This window comes from Ammospiza nelsoni, chromosome Z (assembly GCF_027579445.1).
Source record: "Ammospiza nelsoni isolate bAmmNel1 chromosome Z, bAmmNel1.pri, whole genome shotgun sequence".
Classification (NCBI taxonomy): Eukaryota; Metazoa; Chordata; class Aves; order Passeriformes; family Passerellidae; genus Ammospiza; species Ammospiza nelsoni.
Genome location: NC_080669.1, coordinates 45,800,370 through 45,820,100, shown reverse-complemented (window position 1 = coordinate 45,820,100; position 19,731 = coordinate 45,800,370). Strand labels below are relative to the sequence as shown.

The window sequence follows — 19,731 nt, the reverse complement described above, 5'->3', positions numbered from 1 at the left end:
AACTCCTCTTCTTGTTCAAGAATAAGATTTAAGAACCAGCAAAGTCAATATTTTTTATGACTAAGTAAAATACTGTAGAGAATGTTGCAAATTTCAAAAGATTTCCCTATAGTCCATAAAGCCAGAAAAGGCTCGTACAACTCTTACAGGCAAAGTACATAAAATTAGACAGAATATCAGAACTGATAGGCTTAGGACACCGAAATCCTTATCTAGCCTCCCTTGATGTTTAGTTTGGAGATACGTTACAATAAAAACTGACACTGATTTTTATGATCATACCACAGAATTGTTTTCTTTTTTAATAACTGATAAAACAACTTTCAAAATTCTTTTTAATTCCTATTCTCAGAGTAAATAATAAACTTGGTGTAAAAAATTTTGTAAGATATAAATATCTGTATTTTAAACTAAAATTTCTCTTTCTTGGGATTCTTCATTATTTGAAAAACAAATATTTTTGAAGACTATTGTAATACACTGTTGAAGTCTCTGACATCTTTGAACTACTCTACTTTGAAACAGGATGCTGAAATTAAAACTGCACTTGCAGAAGTATTTACAGAATGATTATTATTTCTCCTATCCAGACTGACATAAGAATTGTAGAGAGGAATTTCTTTTTAGCAGTCTAATCTGAGACTTTTAAAATTAGTTGCAATTAGAAGCATTTCTCTGCAGACGTTTCTTCTTCACAGCCTGAGCTCCAGTTTAGGAGACCTTGAACTGGTCTACACAAACTTTCAGTTTTTAAACAATGGCAAACAGATATTTCAGTCAAAAAAGCCTTGCTAGAGAGATGCTTGTCTTCCAGATGATATTAGCCTTTCCATGTGTGGTGACTGCAGCACTGCATCACACTTATCCCTCAGTTAACAACATGCTGATGTTAAAACAACAGTTATCAACATTTTATTTTGTGTTCCAGGGCATCTCCTGTTTCATACTGCTATGTTGCTTGAACAGCAACAGAGATAAACTGTTACATATAAAGAGTAATCTGTGTTTTCTCCCAGAAAGATGTATCTAAATGTTCAATGGACAAACATACATATATATAGCTTCACAGTCTGCCTTGGGCTAGATAAGGTATGCTAGGACTTTTTAAAGTGGCTTGTATAAGAAAAACTACAAATGAAAGGAATACATTGGTAAATGAGGGAAGAAAAGAATATTCAGAAGTATTCTACTCTGTTGACCTGGTATCTTTCTGTTAATAGAAGAATAGTTCCACTGTGCTCAATGACAGTTTATTGCTTTTTGTACAGATGGAGCCCATTCACTGCTATTGAATAACTTCTGAGTCCAGCTGAGAAAACCAAACATTGTCAGGTCCTCAACTGAGAAGCAGAGAACACAGAAATACCCAAATTTCTGTGCACAGAAATGCACAAATATAAATGCAGTTTAAAAGAGGAAGTCTAGTTTATAATAATTATGTTTTGCTTCCTGGTCACTGAAGATGTGAATGATGAGAAATACAGAAAGGGATTTGGAGGAAAATCTCTATCTCTGCTTAATTCTGGCAAAATAAATCTATGTAGAAATAATTCAGAAATAGTAAAATAAAAAATACCATAAAAGCCTCCTTGTAAATGCATGTAATACAAATGGTGTAGACACCTGAACAGGCATTTGCTTGACCTGGAATATTTCTGGGAGGGGACAGCAATGTGTGACCACACTCCCCAAATGCTGGAGCAGGGCTTGCCCTGGGGATATTTTTGCCACAATGATGTACAAACTTACTTCTTCTACTCTGAAAAGGGATTCTTCTGATAGCTTGATTTTTTGGCCTTTTTTTGGTCATTGTAACTTACCTTAATAAACTGCAAGTAGTGATTTGTGTGTCTAGCACTAAAGCATACTATGTTTTGAAATAGTTTTTTACTTTCTTTTGTCTTATATTATTTAACAAATATTTTGTAGGTGGAAAAAGCAAAAACAAAAACAAGAACAACAACAAAAAACTCAGTGCAGCACTCCTTTTTGTTGCTGATATTCTTCCTCTGCTAAAGAAACAGAAATGCTTTCCCTGTAGTGACACTGCTTTGGTATAAGTGCACGATATTAAAATACACTGCCCTGTGATGTTCTAAAAGCACCTCAGTAAAGGATATAAAGTTATTAATAAAATCTACATTAAATTAGACAACCTATGTAAATTAGTCTGTCATAATGTTTGCATTTTCTACTGAAAGATAAAGAAAATAAAAGTCCATAGGACAGCAAAAAAGTACTTGGCATCCAGAGCAATTTACTACTTTAGAAAAAAAAAAAAATCCATACTGTGCCTTGTCAGCACAAATTCCTCTCTTTGCTTCCAGCAGTTCAAAGTCAAAAGGCAAGGTTGAAGATAGAGATTCAGGTTTGGTGTACTGAACCCTAAAATAATTTTAATGCAACAGTCCAGGTATTTGATTAATCAGCACTATTATAATATACTTCTGGACATTATCACTTGTTAAATATTCCCATCACTTCAAGCAAACCTCCACAATAATGCTTTGATAAACCTCATTGCTTGGCTAAAGGAAGTTGCTTTGGTTGCCAGCTCACAGTGCTGCTTTACTTCACTTGGGTCCTGCCAGAGAGAACTGCTTAAGAAGCTGATTTTTAAGAACGCCTGAGCAGTCTGAGCAACCCTGGAGACCTGTGAGCACTTAACTCTTATAAAACGCAAGCACAAGAGACAAAGAATTGAATCTATACCTCCATATTATGTTTAACTATGTCAGAGAAATTAAAGAGCTCTTTGACATAGTAGCTTGTATTTTACGTGAGTATAACTTCAGCCATTGCCCTCACACATCCCTACAGCATTTAAATGTACTGTGTTTCATTTATCTGTTTTTACACCACTAAAAATATCTACTAAGATAGATACTAAGTTATTAAGAAGCATTCAGTACAGCTTTATTTTCAGACTAATTTCAGATTTCAGCACTGCAAACTCTTCTTCTCAAGAATGTTCAATTCACAATCAAACACTGTATCAAAAGGATCACTACTTAGACATTCCTGCAATTTAAAATTTCTTTGATGGAAATCTCCACATCATCTATCTTCTCCAGATTTAACAATGACACCAATTAAATTTTCATGCGTACAAGTTTTCAGTAATTTAAAAAATCTGACTGAATATGGATATTGGTGAAGTTTTGCATCTTGTAATAAATTATTTATTATTTGGCATACAATCTATTCCCACTATACCCTCCAAAAGGAATTATTAAATAATAATAGTAATAATAAATAAGATTATTATTGTTATTGTTATTGTTATAGTTATTGTTATTGTTATTGTTATTGTTATTATTACTATGAGTTAGGTCACTAGTTCAAAAACAGATATGAAGACTCTTCTTTAAGTTATCAAGCTTCGAGATATTTACTTTCATACTAGAATACCTCCAAATCACAAGGAGATTTTTCTTTCTTCTACGGCTTTTCTTACCATAATGAGGAATTATTGCCCAAGCCATTGCGGAAGCGTAGATGCCACCAATCATCCAAAACATGCAGAGCCAGCTCAGGTGTTCACCTCGTTTCTCCCTAGCAAGCACTTCCGAAAAATAGGAGAAGACTGTTGGCATGGTGCCACCGATCCTAAAAGGAGATAGAGATAATGGATTAAGCAAAAGAGTAACAGCTAGATAAAGTTTGAACAAGCCCATAGCAGCAGTCATCAAAAACCTGAAATACAAGCACCCTCTCTGTTAAGTGTTTTTTCTCAAATTGCACAATATATTGGAGAACTTTAGAGAAAACTTTCATCAGTTTGGATGCAATTTTTTGTCAAATATTTCCTTGAAAATTCTATGTACCATTTATTACATTCAGTGTTTCAAGGGAATTGTCAATGCGTCAGTCACAGGAACAGAAACCAGTGTGAAGTCTTGACTTTCATTGTTACAAAATCATGGCAGTCTACTGACAAGTGCTAAAATACCTTGCTTCTAATGGAAAAATATGAATAATTTTCCCAAAGTGTAATGGGTATTTCTCTAATTCTTACCTCCCATGGTTTAGGTAACCAAGAAATAATGAAATGTCATTAGAATTTTTTTATACACAATTCAAAACATATTCTACTCATTTGGACTACACGAATAGCTAAGTCCATGCTGGCTTTTTACTCATTTTTTTATGAAAAGCATTTGCATTAGTATAATATTCATTTTTTTCTTATGGTAAAATAAACATTGTCTAAAGGTCAGTTGTACAAAAAAAAAAAAAAGAGAAGATTCAGCCTGGTTTTACAAAAATTAAAGTAACTCAAAATATGTATCACTTTTGGTACCAGTTTCCAAGTCATCTTTTACTATCTTTACCTGCTCACTACGTATGCAAGCTGCCTAATGTTCTACATCACAACAAGTGCCTGTGGATTTTATTTTTTCCAATGAAGAAAATACCTTCAGATTACATACAACATATGGCATGGTTTGAATTTGTAAGTAAATTTTAAAGAGAAATGCATATTTATGTATCATCTGGCAGCTGCCAAACTGGAAGCAAACAGCAAACCTCAAAACAGTTTTAAATAGATATTAACAAGGGAAACATGAATACAGAAATGGTATTTCAATACTAAGAAAGTTCAGTGCCACAGGCATACAGTTAATTTTAATATATCTTAATGTACTGTTATGAAGTATGGGGTTGAGCTTTTATAGGGGACTGCTGTTTTCTCTTTTTTTTCTACAGGTCTTCACAGAGTCATAGAATGCTTTAGGTTGGAAAGAACCTCAAAGATCAGCTGATTTATTATGAAAATCTTAGAAAGGCTAATCAACTGCAAAACTGGAGGACCAAGGAGGGAGATGGAGAGGAAGCATCCTCCTGCAGAAGACTGTCCTTTTGCTCTTAATGCTGGACAATCCCAAAGTGGCAGTAGCCATGTCTCCATTCCCTAAAACTTGCTCCTAAATGCAGAGCAAGTGACAGCAGGAAGGGAGAGAAGGAACAGCTACAATTGTTCTCACACCAAACAACAATGAGAAATTGTCTTAAAAATTCAATGGACCTTGAGAACTCTTCTAAGGAGCAAAGAAATTTCTTCCCAACTTGCAAAAGTTTTAACTTGTGCTTGGTACTACAGTCATTTTCTATCATGGAACTAACATGGTGTCTGGTATACTGAACACTGCTAGCAGAAGCATAAACTACCTCTCAAAGACTGGGGCAAGAGAAGATCAGAGTATCTCCAACTTTTTCCATCACTTTCTTGTGAGGATTTTTCAGATCTTTCAGCCACTACTGCTATTTATGAATTACCTTATCAAAAGTTTATATTTAAAGAAATCCACCAATAAATCATGCAACAGCTGCAAAGAACACAATTGTAACAGTTTTAAAAAAGAAAACTTTGCCTAGATCCCATCTTCAATTGTCCTCATAAAAACCCTTAATAATTCAGTGCATCCAGGTAATCCCTTGCATATTTTTAGGGAGGGAAAAAAAATTGATTCTCAACATTTTTGTATTGTAAGTTTGAAAGCAACTGTCTCATTGTTGCCCGCCAACATTTTGTGAAATGCATGGTGGCATGTACAGGAGTGAATTTCAAGTAAAATTAAAAGCAGAACTGCCCCTAATTTTTCAGTAGGAAGACTTCATCTTTTGTTTTAAGGGAAATACAAATGCTATTTTCCCCAGGATACAGTGTTAAGTCCGCTTCTGGCAAAGAATTGGTATTATACAGTGGGCTCTTTACTACTACTGTGTTTGTAAATTATTTGGCTCATCGTCACTTGTAGAAAATAATTTGATATGTGAACCTACATTCTTCTCTTGATATGTCTCCCTGTGCAGATGAAAAGCCCATGAAAATTGTGGGTTGACTTGAGAAGAATATTCATTCTAAAAATGGGAAGGAGTTTAACTTTCCTAAACGCAAATTATTCAAACAAGCTGAAGCTTTAATATCTCATCTCTTATTCATTTCTGTTATCTCTTCACTTATCCTAACCAAAGCAGTGGATGTAAACATGTTACCCACAGATAACAGAGAGAAGTCCATGCACTACTTCCTTCTGGGTCATAAATAGTATGTATCTTGTTAGTATGTACAATTTTTTCCTATCTTCCTTCACAGATAAATTGTGTGGAGTCTGAACATTTTTTAGAGTATTAAAAACCCACAGATCTAAGCCTCTGGGATGATGATCATGAGTGATATCTGTCTCCTGAATAACACATACTGTAATGAGGCAAAATCTAATACCAACAGGAGGTAAAATTTCCTTGAGCTTGGCCCAAAATCATGAAATAAGTTCTCTCACTCAATAAAAATTAGACTTTTCATATGAAATAAAAGGACACATGCCTTCAGCCTTGATTTTTTTCTTGGTAAATATGTAGGAATAAATGAAAGAACAACACTAATAAAATAGCAGGAACCTTTTGCTACTGCACGTATTGTTTATATGTGGGAGAATACCATAAATGTCAATCAAAAGAATAATAAATAATGATCTTTCTCAGTTATTCTTCATTTTATGTAATAAACCCCATCAGAAGTAGGTAGGCAGAGCAAGAGAGAATGAATATTTATGTACACTCTCAGTTCAGGTTTGTTCTGTGCAATTATGGGAAAGGTGAAACCAAAAGGAGATTTAAGGGGTGCACCTTAGGAGAGTGGGATTCAGTGAAACAAACAATAAGCTAAGATATATTTGCATTTTCTTTGTTACAAACAAAGATGATAAATGTCTGCTAATCTACCTTCAGAGCTGTGATTTGTCACAACAGATTTTGGCAATTGCACAGTGTGACAGCTGGGATGAAAACACGTCTGTGAGGCATTCAGAAACCTCTGGCTTCAGATAGAAGCTATTGTTTATTTGCAGATTCACTAGCCGAAAGGGCTTGAAATGCAAAAGCATAAAAGCAATAGAGATAATTAGGACAAAAGGCCCTTACAGAATACTAAATATACAAGGTAGATTGGTGTTCTTCTGAAATACCTTGTCTTCTCTTTCAAACTTGAACAACATCCAGACTAAAAATAGATAGTGTTTGTCTGAGACGGCATTTGCAAGTTGTCACCTTGTTATTTGCTATTTGTTAAAAAGTGATAGAGCTCAAAACACAGATTCAAAGAATTGGAAACAGCCCATCACTCCTTGTCCTTCCATTCGATTGCACATAACAGTCTTCTTAACAGTTTTCCACCCCAGTACCACAAGTCTCACTGAAAAATATCACCATTTTTTCCCTTTCAGAACTGCCATTAGACTGGCAAAGTATTTAATGGTGAGCAAACAGATCGACCTTTTCCTTGAGAATTGCTGGATGAAGACCTGGAAAACTACATCACACTAAAGACTAAGCTTTGTTGGTCACTATACCCATTTTTAAATACAAGTGTTTCTTTGGACTATGAATAAGGAAGTTTTCTTGCAGGTACATAAGTGGCCTGTGTGCTATTCAATAGCAAGGCAGTCCTTGTAAAAATGATTCACATGATAATTTACTGAACTCTACAACAGTCAGTTCTGATGAAAAATGAATTGACAAATAAATAATTCATTCCCCCTATTTACCCAACACTATTTTAAAAATCAAGTTTAATTTACATTCAAGCATATAAAAGCAAAAAATGTGTCAGATATGTCAATAAATTGCTTTCACATGCTAATTAATTCTTTCTTTTGTAGATTTGCTTTTTCTTATTCACTCTTCAAGTTTTTACTTGAAAGACAAATACCATGGTCAGTGTCTGCTATAGACCACCAAAACAGGAAGAAAAGGCAGGTGAAATATTCTAGAAGCAATGGGGAGAACTCTCACAATCACTGGCACAATCCCTCCACTGTTCTTGTGGGGGATTTCAACCTACCAGATGCCAGCTGGAAAAGCAACAGAGTGGAGAGGAACCAGTCCACGAGGTTCCTGGAAGAAAATGCCCTGACACAACTGGTCAGGATGTCAACAAGGTAGGGCACCCTACTGGAACTGTTGTTTGTGAGCAGAGAAGGACCAGTGGGTGATGGGTTATGATGGCTGGAGGCTCTCTGGGCCACTGTGATGACAAAATGACAGAGCCTTTCATTGTCAGAGAAGTAAGGAAGGTTGGCAAGGAGAACATGTACCTTGAACTTGTGGAGGGCAGACTTGGGCCTGTTTAGAAAATCCCTTGGGAGGCAGTTGTGGTTGCCAAATGAGCCCAGGAACACTGAACATTCTTCAGGAACGAAATCCTAAAGTGCAGGACCAGGCTGTCAGCATATGCTGAAAGTTCGACTAGCAGGGAAGAAGACCAGCCTGACTGAAGAGAGAGCTGAACTCCAGAAAAAAACAAGAGAGTTTATGATCTAAGAAAGAGTAGGCAGGCTGCTCAGGAAGAGTACAGGGATGTCATGAGATCATGCAGGGAGAAAATCAGAAGAGCCAAAGCCCAACTGATTCCTAACCTATCTACTGCCGTAAAGACAAAAAAAGGTTTCAATAAATATATTAACAACAAAGGCGGGCTAAGGAGACTACCCAGCCTTTTTCACATGAAGGGGGAAACACAGTGACAAAGCATGAAGAAAAAACTGGGGTCTTCTTTGTTTCAATTTTTAATAGTCAGACCAGGGTACCCAGGTACCCAGCCTCCTGATCTGTGAGACAGAGAGCAGAAGCAGAATGAAGCCCACATAATCCAAAGGAAAATGTTCAGATATCCACTATATCACTTAGACATGCTCAAACGTTTGGGCCTGGATAGCATCCACGCAGGGGCCCTAGGGGTGCTGGTGGAAGTGCTCACTGAGCCACTTTCCATCATTTACCAGCAGTCCTGACTAACTGGGGAGGTGTCAGTTGACTGGAGGTTGGGATATACCATGCACATCTACAAGGAGGGTCGGAAGGAGGATCTGGGAAACTACAAGCCTGACTGCAGTGTCCAGGAAGGTCATGGAGTAGATGACCCTGCACCATCACATGGCACATACAGGAGAACCAGGGGATCAGGCCCAGCCATCATGGGTATGGTTTGTGAAAAGCAGGAGATCAATAATAGGAGATCAAGTAGGACCTGCTTTTCACAAACCATACACTGTGGAGGAGGGAAAGAATGTGGATGTTGCCCAATTGGACTTTAGTAAAGCCTTTGACATCATTTTCCAAAGCACTGCCCTGGAGAAAGTGGCAGCCTGTGACTTGGACAGTTGCCCTGTTCCCTGGGTAAAGGACTGTCAGGCTGGCTGGGCCCAGAAAGCAGCAGTGAGTGGAGTTACACCCACCTGGTGGCTGTCACCAGTGCTGCTCCCCAGGGCTCTGTACTGGGGCCAGTCCTGTTTAATGCCCTCATTGGTGACCTGGACAAGGGGATCAACTGCACCCTCAGTCAGTTCACAGGTGACACCAAGCTGGGTGGGAGTGCTGATCTGCTCGAGGGCAGGGAGGCTCTGCAGAGGGATCTGGGCAGGCTGGATCATGGCTGAGGCCAACAGTGTGAGGCTCAACAAGGCCCAGTGCTGGGTCCTGCCCTTGGGTCACAGCAACCCCAGGCAGTGCCACAGGCTGGGGCAGAGTGGCTGGAAAGGCCCTGGGGGTGCTGGTGACAGCAGCTGAACATGAGCCAGGCTGTGCCCAGGTGGCCAAGAAGGCCAATGGCATCCTGGCCTGGATCAGCAATGCTGTGGCCAGCAGGAGCAGGGCAGGGATTGTCCCCTTGTACTGGGCACTGGTGAGGCCAACACCTCCAATCCTCTGTTTAATGACCTACCACAGGAAGGTCATTTTGATGCTGGAACATGTTCAGAGAGGACAACAAGAATGGTAAAACATTTGGAGCAAAGTCCTAAGAGGAGTGGCTGAGGGAACTGGGGCACTTTCAGCTAGAGAAAATCAGAAAAAAACCCTTTATCACTCCTACATCTACCTGAAAAGAGGTGTAGAAAGACTGGTCTCCCTTTTCCAAGAGACAAAAAATAGAGTGAGAGGAAATACCTCAGCTGTACCATAGGAATGGCAGAGTAGGAAAAATTTCTCCATAGAAAAAATTCTTCATGGAAAGGTTTGCAAAACATTCTAACAGGCTGCTCAGGGAAGTGTGGAATGTCCATCCCTGGAGGGTTTTAAAGTATCTATAGATGAGATGCTTAGGAATAAGGCTTAGTGGTGGACTTGGCAGTATTAGTTTGATGGTTGACCTCAATGATTTTAAAGATCCTTTCCAACCTAAATAATTCTATGGATTCTATATTTTTTCTTTTGATTTTTTTCTGTTGTGTAATCTCTCTTTATTTACCCTTGTCTGGCCTTTTCCCCCTTTTCTCCCTTTTATATAATCTTCCTTTCCTCATAAGAATGGTGTCTTCTCTTATAGAAGGGAAGGTTTAGAGAAGACTCCCTTCTCTCTGAGAACCTCTCATCAACCTTCACCCACTCCTGAAACTGCAAGGACTGAAGCAAAGCAATTTGTGAAGCTCAGACCTTGCCAAATGCTCACTTGGCTTCTCTGAGAAGTGTATATCCCTTTTGGCATAGCCTATCAGCTTTGAAGCCAGTCACCTGCAGAGCTATTCATTAGCTCACAGTGTAAAAACACTGATAGCCCTGCGTAGGACACAGCTGGATGCTGAAGAGGAATCAGAGGCAGAAGATTACAACATTTTGAGAGTTAAAGGATACAAGGTTCTTCACGACAAAGCAGTGGAACAAGTGGATATGAGGAAGTAAAAGATAAATACAACATGATAATAGTGATGATATGGAATTATAACAGCTGGAGGTTGGTCTAGTTCCTCCTAGAGGAGTACTAGTTCCTGAAGGAACTGCTTGGGTCGGTCAACAATCCTATCCTGTTGGAACATTTCAGTCTTCATCTCTGTTGGAACATTTTTGCAGTTGTTATGTATATAGCCTGCTTGTACACCCTTCATGTCATAGTCTCTAAGGGGTGGATATGCAACCCTTAAGTGTTTTTTGCCACTTGATGTAGTATACAAAACTGCTGGTAAAAGCCAGGGTGTGTGGACTTACTCAAGGAACCTCTCAGAACTGCAAGTTACAAGAAACTACATTCATAGTTTTGGATTTTTGCTAATTTTTGATTCCCCATGAAAAAGTGAAGAATTTTAGAAAATACCTGAATTACAAGTTTTGTTCTACCATAATGACACCAGCACTCTGTGATAGATTCCAATAATATAGAAGGAGTACTGCAGGAAGGTTTAGAGATTGTCTAAAGGATGAAGAAAGTCTGAAGGTAAGTCTCAGAAGTAATGAAGTATAGTCCAAAGCAGTCTGGAAAAGGAATATTACGTTAATACATATTGAGAAAGACTTTTTTTCACAAGGGATAACAGGCAGGAGAAAAGCTTCTTAATAGCTTTTAGTTACGTCAGTTAACAATATCTAACCTGTATTTCCTAATATTTCTGTGGGTCTGGAGAAGAAATTTGGCCAAATTGGCAATTCTGGCAAATTGAAGAAATTTTGCATTCTGGAAATACTGTGTAGTTCTAAAAGAGGCCACATTTATTTAGCATCTTTTGTTTTGCTCAGAAGAAAGAATAACTTTCCACCAGGAGCAAACATATCAAGTTGTCTGAAAAATTTTAAATTGTAGTTCACCTCAGAATATTTATTTCAGCTAGTTTTCAATGTATAAAAACTTTGACTTCTTTTAGAAGTAATATTTGGGCTGGATAAGCATGATTTTTTCCCCCAAACTGTATAATCTATGCTTATCTTGAAGCAACCAAAATGAAATTTAGTGGGATAAGACAAATGTGTAGCGCAGTTTTAATCACTTTATTATAAATTTAGTTGTTTTACTTTAAAAAAATTGCATCTAAATTTGTAAGTATCAAAAACATTAAACTAATAGCTTAGATTAGTGTTTTCTAGAAATTGGACAAAACTATGTAGCTGAGAATACTATTTCACAGTGGTAGTGTTGAACAGAACTCCAGCTTCATTCAAGTTAGCAGCTATGTTCTCTGCATCAGAGAAACATTCTTTTGACATTTTCAAACAGATACAACAAGGTGCTTTTTGATGATAAATATTTGTACCTTCCCACAATGGCTAATGATGAATACCACACACAGTTTCTCTTCTATGTCTTTTCACTTTGTAGGAAACCATGTCTAAAGCCCTCCTAGAGACTTCATCAGTCTTCTGGATTCAATTTCAGTGATCTTTAATTAAAAGAAATTATCCCGATAACTCTCTGCCCCTTCAGAAAACTCCCACTCCTCTCCAGTCTGAGTAACAATACTATTTTGCCTTTAAAACATATAATTCAGTTCTTTCCTTAAAATCATTCAAGTTCCATAGTTGGACTATTTGAACCACACAAAATTACTGGAACAAAAACAGAAGTACAGTGGAATGTAATCGAGAGGAAAACGTGTGCCTTTTCCCAAAGGAAACCAGAGATCTGGTTACCTGCATATGGACAGGGCTGGGGCACTTAACTTTTTTCCCCTCAGTCTTCATCACGAAGAGCTCCACTCACATCAGCTGCAGGAGGCAAGGCAGGGGAACTTGAAGAATTACAGCATTCCACTGCAGGAGAAGATCAGGTTTGAGAACATCTAAGTAGCCTGAAGATGCACAGGCTGATGGGACCTGATAATACACATTGGTGGGTCCTGATGAAATTGAAAGACAAAGTTTCTAAGCTACTATCCTCCATATCTGAGAAACTGTGGCAGTTTCGTGAGGTGCCCATTGACTGGAAGAGGGGAAACACCTATCAAGATGGGATTTTCCTCAAGACCAAGAGGGTCTAACAAACAGATTTCTAGAAACCTCATGGCTTTCACATGTCTACCCTGATATAATCTGAAAGGGATTATTCAGGGAAAAAATCCAATCTTCAAAGAAAACAGCAAATATGAACCAGCCATGAATCTCTCTCTGCAGTAATTGATATGAGGAACAGCTCTACAGTTCATGCTGTCTTTAATTGTTGTTGTTGTTGGATTGGTTTGGAGTTTGTTTTGGAGACTCCATTTAAAATATAGTACATGGCGACAAATTATCTATGATCTTTTCATGTAGCTCTCAAAGATGCAGTAGGAGGACTTTGAACAGAATGGGGAAAGTGTATGGTAAAGATTTGAAAGGCCTGCTCCTTCAAGGACCTTTAATCATATGCTGGGTACACAAGAGAATGTGGTTCCCAATCAAGGACAAACATGTATCACAAGGAAAGCTACAGGCTCTGACTCTTACTGTAAAAGCTCCTAGACAGGTGAGGAGGAAATGGTGTAGGCAAGTTTCTCATGAAGTATAATTAATACATATTTTGCAGTATATCCGAAAAGGGACAGTTTCAATTAAAGTCATTTTGGGTCTACAACAAAACAAACCTTTGTAGCATAAGGGTCCAGACCTGCCCCAGGAAATTGACCAGGCCAAGCAGTAATACAACAAGCTTCTCAACTTTGCAGGATCACAGAAGAGTGAAAGTGTCATGCTATATGATCTGTAGTGTTTGTGCATGGCGTGAAAAAACATGGCATCTAGAAATGATGGTAATTTATGATAAGGGATTTTTAAAATTTTGTTTTTCTATAGGATTCAGGGTTTTCAGGAAGTAGAATATTGCCATTTTTCCTTCTTGTCTTATAAAGCTATATCTGACAATCTGGTGACAAACTAAGAGATTCTTCTAGCTAGATGACTCCTCACATTTTTCTATCTCCTCTTGTCCTTCTATTCCTCTTCCTAAATCAGATTAAAACTACTGAGTGCTATGGTAATTTCTTTTTGGTATTCATGCTGAGCCGTAGCCTACTTCAGACCAGTTCAAAGGATTTCTCAAAGCACAAATATCATATAACTGTATTGCTGAACCATAGCTCCATAATATAGAGGCAACAAGCCATTAATGAAATGGAGTTCATGTGTGTGGCTTTACAGCACAGCTGCTGCGCTCTCATCTGATCTTGTCTATTCAGCATACCAGAGACCGATAGTGATCTGAACTGGAACTGTAATTAGGAGTCTTAATCTGAATCAAACAATGACCAGAAGTGCTAAACCAAGCAGTCGGCAGAACAAAGCTCTTGTTTATCCAAGTGTGCAGTAAAGGTAGAGGTTTTCTCATAGTAGTTTACTTACCTAACTCCTTCTCTGCTCATAAAAGTCTAAATTTATAAATTTAATCACTGAGAAGTTATTTAAATGAAAAGTAAAGAAAACACAGGTTCATAAACTCCAATATTTCAGAGAGAACATTTGACACAGTTTAGGATGCCATTGTAAATTATCACGATGCCATGTGCACAATATTGTGCACATAAAGACATTAGAAACTTTAAAAATATTACCAAAATCTTAGTGTACACCTGTATTGAGAGTGTTACTTTGCTGACTGAACAAGATGCTGTACATACAGAAGCTGAGGCTTCAAAGAGTTAAGCAAGTTGATCAACTTCACAAAACAAATCCTTTGCAATATAAGAACAAACTCATTCTCACAGTTTTCAGTCTGTGTCTTTCTCCCAAAATTATTCTTCCCCTTCAGGTTGCTATTTAGGATTGTAGTAGCTACCTTGCTTAGTTCTCTCATCACTGACACAGACTGTATTTCTACACTAAATAATGTGCTCATGCAAACAGAAAAGTTTTATTAACACACAGAATTGTGAAAATTAACAAAACCAGAGGAGCTTACCCAAATCCAGAAAACAAGCGACAGAAGAGGAAGAAGCCATAGCCCTGGACAAAGGATGAAAGGAAGGCAAAGAATCCATTGACAGACATACATATCAGGAGTGATTGTCTCCTTCCCACCTTGTCGGCCAAGCCTCCCCAGAAGAATGCCCCCACCATCATCCCAAGGTACACGATACTCCCTGTAATACACAAAAATACAAAAGAGGTATTTTGTCAGCTACATAATTGACCACACCAAAATCAGTTAACCCTCTATATTTACAAAAAGATTAGGATATTGATGTTTTTATCCTTTCTCACTGAATAGAAATTACATGCACAGTTTTGTAAATGTATCTAGAGAGAACAAATTTCCTACTGTTTTTTTCATCTGTTACCAGACACACTTAATATAAACATTAAACTGAAGCTTAATATAAATACTAAACAAGGTGCATCTAGCTAAAACAATAAACATGTAGGCAAATAAGTCTGAATAGGAGGAGAAAATGCCACTATTTCCTCAGAATTAAAATGCATTCGTGTTAAATATGCAAAAAAATATTACTTCTCCTACAGGTACAATTTGTCTGAACATCTTCAGCAGGACATTAAACACCAGGATAGCTGGGAGTAATATGTGCTAAAAAAAGATGATTATATAACAAACACTTTTCACCTGAGATATATAGAATCAAAAACATTGATCTTGATTGGTTTTTTCTCCCTCCTACACCAGTGTATTTTTTTGTTTTAAAAGTCAATGTCCTTTCAAAGCAAAAACTGTAATGTTCTTGACTTGTTGTTTTGGGGGTTTTTTTGTCATCTTCCCCCCTCTCAATAATTATAATAAATGTAACAGATACAGTTACATTTCTTAAAATGGTATAGCAAAAAATAATATTGGGGTGATATTTTTTTAGCGTAAATTGTGTTTCCACATGTACTTTCTCACAGAAAGATAAGTCGAAATGTTTAACATTTTTATTCTTCTCATCTTAACACATTGTAGATAATTTCCTTTACAAACACCCTGTGGAACATTTCACAAATATGTACAACATATTGAGCAGACTGTCGGAAGGAAAAAGTAATTCCCAAGTTTTGGACAGAACCATTAACTTTGTATTTTGTTTGATACATGGAATTCTTTTTCCATCTAGTTTCTTGTTGAACTTCCCAGGTTAGGTTTTATATATCCTGCATATTGCTACCATCTTCTACAGAGCAGGAATTACTCACTAAGGTGCTAGAAGTAATTAAAATACTAGAATTCCTTGTTATGTGTCTCCTTTAGATTAGTCTCAAGAATGGACAAATTCTCCAGCGTCTCTAATGGACTGTAATTGCTGTGAAATTCTGGCCTCCAAAAGAATCACCTTTGCCCTGCAGAAGGTAGTTGGATGGTAAAGGAAGCTGAAGAAAACCCATTCAAATTCCTGCTCTTGGTTAAATGCATATCAGTGTAGAGTTTACACATCAGTATTTCTGTTCTTGGAATTACAGATGATAACATCTGAAGTGCTGACATCTGCAGGGTCTTATACACCCTGAAGTGTCTCTGTTCCCTCTCATGTTCTGTGCAATAGTTTCCACTGTTGTTCCCTTATGAGACATAATTTAAAATAGGATATTTTTTAAAATAGGATACACATTGTGTGTTATATTGTATATTAACAAGATTATAGAATCAGAATTATAAAAAGTGGTTTGGGTCGGAAAGGACCTTAAAGACCACCTTAAATTTCAATCCCTGGCCATGAGTAGAGGCATGTTCCTTTAAATCAGATTTCTCAGATCTGCACCTAATCTCAGGATAACAGATCCCATGCTGCTCATCACAGGAGAATTGCTAAAGCAACAAACTCCATAAGAACAACAGTTAAGTGTCTTCTAAAAAACAGCTTTTGTCAATGAATATTTTCTAAATTTTGCTGGGTTCTTAGACTTTAATCAAAAAATACTGATGATAATACAAGTAAATCCAGAATTTGCAGAATTACTAAGACATCTATCTTTACCTTCTTTAGCTCAGGAAGGACACAGACATTACAGTACTGTTTTTTAGTATAGAGGTATTTAGGAGCAGACATTTATTGGATAGCTTTTTCATTCTGATCAGAAATTTTATTCCACTAGTTGAGATTTTTCTGTAAATGCACATGGCTAATGTATTTCCTGGTCCTAAAGAGACAAAGATTGGTGGGTAATTTAACATATTCATTCAATGGCTTTAAGATCTCTTCTGTGGGTTATTTCACCATGCTGCAGGTGGATCACTGCCCATAAGCAGTTTGGAAACTCCATCCAACAGATCTGCCGTTTGCTTGACAGTAGGAGTGAAAAGAATGTAGCAAAGTTCGTCAAATAGTTGTACTGCCAGCAGACATTTCAAAAAGAAAAAAAGGTCATTTTTATTCTTACAGTGAAATTCATTACATTCTTTTCCATATAAGAATTATTGGGTTTTCCCAGTCAACATTCTAATATAAGAAATAGAGAAGACCAATTAAATAACCTTTTATTTCTTTATAGAGATACCTTTGAAATATTTCTATGCAAATAATCATAACTTTACCAATTTACATTCCTTGTGATGCACAAATATATCAAAACATTTTGAACAATGAAAGAAAAATGATTGCAAGTCTTGAGTTTAAAAAAAAATCCCTTTCTTTTAGATGAAAAATCCTTTGGTCATTGTACTGTGTTTTGGACTTTGATACTGATGTAATTCTCCTAAAGAATGTTTGAAAGATGCTGCTAAAAATAATATTCTCATCCTGTCAATAAACTGCTATAAATAAGCTGCTCTCTGAGCTGCAGCATTATCTTTTTCTTTCCCATTATATTAACTTCCAATTTTTTCCTATTTGCCATGTAGTCTTTGCACACATCCTCTCCTTGACCAAAGATCTGTAACCCTTCCATCCTGAACCTACTGCAGCTACCAACAGTACGTTTCGGTACATTTTCTGTCTTCTATTCTGTATTTTCTGTTTCTCTTTATTGTAAGACATTCATATAATGGTTTGGGTTGTAAGGGACCTTAAAGCCCATCTATTTCCAACGCCCCTGCCATGAGCACCCCTCATTAGACAGATTCTTAAGACCCCCATTCACCCTGCCCTTGCAAACTTCCAAGGAAAATGCATTCTCAGCTTCTCTGTACAATCTGTCCCATAATGAAGAATTTCTTCCTTATCTAAAGCTGCTGGATTCTGAAAATTCTCTACATTTTGGGCGTCTCTTGTTGGCACTGGCACCAAAATGCTAGGATTGGGGTAGATTGAAGTTCTCCTCCCTTCTTTAGTTTAGTAAACTTTAGTTTATTTTAGTAAACCTTAGTTTAAACCCCTCCTGCATCAGGTAAAGGAAGTGCCCTTTGTCTCAATTTCCAAATTTTTCCTTAAGATCATTTTACCCTGCAGCAATATTAACAATAAGTCACAAAAGTGAAAAACGGTACAGGAGAACTCTAACCATGGAAAATAGCTGAACAACCACCCAACAAATGTAAGTAGCCAATGAGATAAGATGATAATTTTATTGTCATCAGATTATCATTAGCATTTATTTTCTAACCATTGTAGTTCTTGTTCATTATGCTATGCCACTGGTCAGAAAATAAATGTCTTCTGGATAACACTATTTTTTTTGCACATATTTCATAATTCACACATTACATTTTGCATAAATTCATATATGTAAAAATTAAATACCATGTTGTTGGTCAATCTATATATGTATATAGATGTCAACCTAGCATGTAATGCTGAGAGGTGGTACTCCTTTTTTGAATAGCTACTACCATCCACAAGACTGGCTGCTTTTCTCTTTCTTTTTGTACACTTTTCTCCAAAGAAATCAGCTAATACAGTGGAAGGAACACACTGGTTTGATATCCAGTCTGACCTTAGAACATATTTTAAAATATTTTAAAATATAAAGACTTTGAAGGATATCTGTATCATACATCTTGGATTCTCCCCACAAGGTAACAAAACTGTCTAAAACTCTCAATTTTTGGAAAAGCACTGAGAAGAGGCAGATGGTAGCTGAAAAGAAACATGCTAAAATAAATAATCTCTTTTATTGTTCTTTTGACAAGTTTTAACAAACCTGTATTTTCTTTCCATTGCAGAATTCTTACATACTTCAATGATTTTCACCCACTGCACAAATGTACATAATACACACTTACATCCTCTTCAGACAAGGGAACCTTAGTGTGGGATTGCTTTAGACCATGCACACACTTTGGCTACCAGATGGCTAGATATTTTTAAAGGGATGTGTACACAGCATCTTTCATACTGCTTGAAAGAGTTTAGCCTTACAAACAGCTGACCAAGAACTCCCTTGGTATCCAAATGCTAGTTATTGACAATTTAAACAATGACATAACAATAAATGCATAACTAGTCACTTAAGTTCACTTAAGCAGTATTTTACTACTCGTGCTGCCATAACTTCATTACTTGCTGATATCAGTTGTAATTCATAGTCTGGTATCTAAAAGATAGACAAAACCTTCTGAAAAATCAGTTTGTAAGTGTATTTAGTCAGGAAAAAATACAGCAATGAAAGAAAAGTCAGATTTCGCTGCAATAGAGAGACTCAGAGGGTATGGGACTCCCTGATTAGCTTTTTGCACTAACATACCTATTATAAATCAGTTATAAAATGAGCATGAAGTTTTTGTTTCCTGTTACATCGTTTGGGTAATCTGTCTGAATGAGGAAAGCATTTCATACAGCCAGAAAAAGAATACACGTTATAAAAAGACTTTAAAAATAAGACTAAAATATCATTTCTATTTTGGAAAGCAATTATAAATGTGGTTCTATAACAAGCAAAACAATTTTTGTAAGAATTATAATGTAATCAGTGTTTTACTTACTTGTACATGGATCTTTCCATATGCTATTGTTGAGAATATAATAATTCATAGTGGAATATTGCAATGCCTATAAGTAGCATGATGAATATAAGAATGAGAATATCCAGTTTTATATTTGTTTTAATCCTGATAATACACTATATTTGGATTTTAAAGACTATAATATTTCAGACCTGTATTTAATTACAATCTGTTAATAGTTTCTTTGATCG

At 36.7% G+C, this 19,731-nt stretch overlaps 1 protein-coding gene across 1 annotated transcript in view; it reads right to left on the bottom strand.

Annotated features, from left to right (window-relative positions):
- Positions 1 to 19,731, bottom strand: part of SV2C (synaptic vesicle glycoprotein 2C) — a 98,526-nt gene that overhangs the window by 39,813 nt on the left and 38,982 nt on the right. The window contains exons 3-4 of the mRNA XM_059491917.1: positions 14,636 to 14,816; positions 3,458 to 3,609 (exon numbers count right to left, since the gene is read on the bottom strand). Of these exons, the coding sequence (XP_059347900.1) occupies positions 3,458 to 3,609; positions 14,636 to 14,816 (333 nt within the window). The remainder of the gene's footprint in view (positions 1 to 3,457; positions 3,610 to 14,635; positions 14,817 to 19,731) is intronic.